We start from the raw sequence: 2,500 nt of genomic DNA on the forward strand, positions 1-2,500 counted from the left end.
GAAGAAAAGAGGGAATGGGGAAATAGGGGAAAGGGGAGAAGAAAAGAGGGGATGGGGAAATAGGGGAAAGAGGGGAGGAATAATGGGAGGGAAAAAATGAGGAAAGAGAAGGGAGGTGGGGAAGAGGAGAAAGGGAAGGGAAGATGGAGAGTAAAGAGGATAGGAGAGATGGAGTAAAGAGGGAAAGGGAGATGAAAGGAAGAAGAAAAGGGAAATGGAGAGAGGAAGAAAGGGGAGGAAGGAAGGAAGGAAGCAAAAGTTGAGAAGAGGGGACATGAAGGGATAAAGAGAGGAGGGGATAAGAGAAGGAAACACACGAATATGAAAAGAGAGAGAAGGGTAAGAAAGGATGAAACAAGCAACAACAACTGAGGAGGGAATAAAGAGGAAAGGGGAAGGGAGGGAATAAAGAGGAAGGGGAAGAGGAGAGAGGAAAGAGGAAAGGGGAAGTGGGAAGGAAAAAAAAGAAAAGAAGAAAGGGGGGAGGGAAGACGATAAACTAAAGGGATAAGTGGAAAGAAGAGAGAAGACGAGGAAAAGGGAAACAAAGGAAGATAAAAGAAAAAGAAAGAGGAGGAAGAAAAGAGGAAGAGAGGAGAAGAAAAAGAAAGACGAGGAAAGGGGAAAACAGAGGAAGAGAGGAGAGGGAAAAGGAAGAGGAGGAAGGAAAGAAGAGAAGAAAAGAAAGCGAAATGGGAGGGGAAAGGGAAGGGAAGAGGAAAGTAGAACAGCGAAAGGGAAGGAAAGGAGGGGAAGGGGAAGGGGGAAAGGGAGGGGGGGAGGGGTAGGGAAGAAACAGGAATATTACAAAAACAGAAAAAAAGTCACAAACTCAAAAATCAGAAGAAATTACATCATCTAATTAAAATGTTAAAAAATTAAACGATTCTTGCCTTAATGAATAGGTAATTAGGTGAAATATGAAATATACAAATGTAAATAACATGCAAATATAAACTATGTTGCCAAATGAATACACCATGACTAAATATATATATACATATATAATATTCAAATATAAATACAAACGAGTCGACACAAACCAAACAAACAAACGCAACCAAACTAACAAACGCAACCAACTAAAACAAACAAACGCAACCAATAAAACAAACACACACAAAAACAAAACAAACAAACAAACGAACCGACATAAACCAAACCAAACACACACACCAAACAAACCAACACAAACAATAAACAAAAACAAAAAACGCATCGACGTAAACCAAACACACACACCAAACCAAACAAAACAAACACAAACAACAACAAAGCCAACCAGACGATAAACCAAAGGGTAAAGACAACCGAAATCCTCTATCTATCTATCTATCTATCTCTCTCTATCTTTCTCTCTCTCGCTATCTCTCTCTATCTTTCTCTCTCTCTCGCTATCTCTCTCTCTCTCTCTCTCTCTCTCTCTCTCTCTCTCTCTCTCTCTCCTCTCTCTCTCTCTCTCTCTCTCTCTCTCTCTCTCTCTCTCTCTCTCTCTCTCTCTCTCTCTCTCTCTCTCTCTCTCCCTCTCTCTCTCTCTCTCTCTCTCTCTCTCTCTCTCTCTCTCTCTCTCTCTCTCCCCCCCTCTCTCTCTCTCTCTCTCTCTCTCTCTCTCTCTCTCTCTCTCTCTCTCTCTCTCTCTCTCTCCCCTCTCTCTCTCTCTCTCCCTCTCTCTCTCTCTCTCTCTCTCTCTCCCTCTCTCTCTCTCTCTCTCTCTCTCTCCCTCTCTCTCTCTCTCTCTCTCTCTCTCTCTCTCTCTCTCTCTCTCTTCTCTCTCTCTCTCTCTACCTCTCTCTCTCTCTCTCTATCTCTCTCTCTCTCTCTCTATCTCTCTCTCTCTCTCTCTCTCTCTCTCTCTCTCTCCCTCTCTCTCTCTCTCTCTCTCTCTCTCTCTCTCTCTCTCTCTCTCTCTCTCTCTCTCTCTCTCTCTCTCTCTCTCTATCTCTTTCTCTCTCTCTCCTCTCTCTCTCTCTCTCTCTCTCTCTCTCTCTCTCTCTCTCTCTCTCTCTCTCTCTCTCTCTCTCTCTCTCTCTCTCTCTCTCTCTCTCTCTCTCTCTCTCTCTCTCTCTCTCTCTCTCTCTCTCTCTCTCTCTCTCTCTCTCTCTCTCTCTCTCTCTCTCTCTCTCTCTCTCTCTCTCTCTCTCTCTCTCTCTCTCTCTCACTCTCTCTCTCTCTCTCTCTCTCTCTCTCTCTCTCTCTCTCTCTCTCTCTCTCTCTATCTCTCTCTCTCTCTCTCCCTCACTCACTCACTCACTCACTCTCTCTCTCCGCAGATCAAAATCTGGTTCCAGAACCGCCGGACGAAGTGGAAAAGGAAATACACGAACGACCTGGAATTAATGGCACAACAGTACTACTCTGCCCTGGGGATTCTCAGCCCCCGGCCCATGGTGGTTGGGGATAGATTATGGTAGGTTGTGGTAGGTTTTGGGAGGTGTTGGGGAAGGCGAGGATGGGTGGTGGGGGTGGGGGGTGATGGGTTGTATGTGTGTGTGTGTCTGAA

General features: G+C 45.0%; 1 protein-coding gene across 1 annotated transcript in view; it reads left to right on the forward strand.

Moving 5' to 3' along the window:
• Window positions 1-2,500, forward strand: part of LOC125037566 (homeobox protein GBX-2-like) — a 16,280-nt gene that overhangs the window by 12,707 nt on the left and 1,073 nt on the right. The window contains exon 3 of the mRNA XM_047630755.1: window positions 2,271-2,407. Within this exon, the coding sequence (XP_047486711.1) occupies window positions 2,271-2,407 (137 nt within the window). The remainder of the gene's footprint in view (window positions 1-2,270; window positions 2,408-2,500) is intronic.

This window comes from Penaeus chinensis, chromosome 23 (genome assembly GCF_019202785.1).
Source record: "Penaeus chinensis breed Huanghai No. 1 chromosome 23, ASM1920278v2, whole genome shotgun sequence".
In the NCBI taxonomy this organism is placed as follows: domain Eukaryota; kingdom Metazoa; phylum Arthropoda; class Malacostraca; order Decapoda; family Penaeidae; genus Penaeus; species Penaeus chinensis.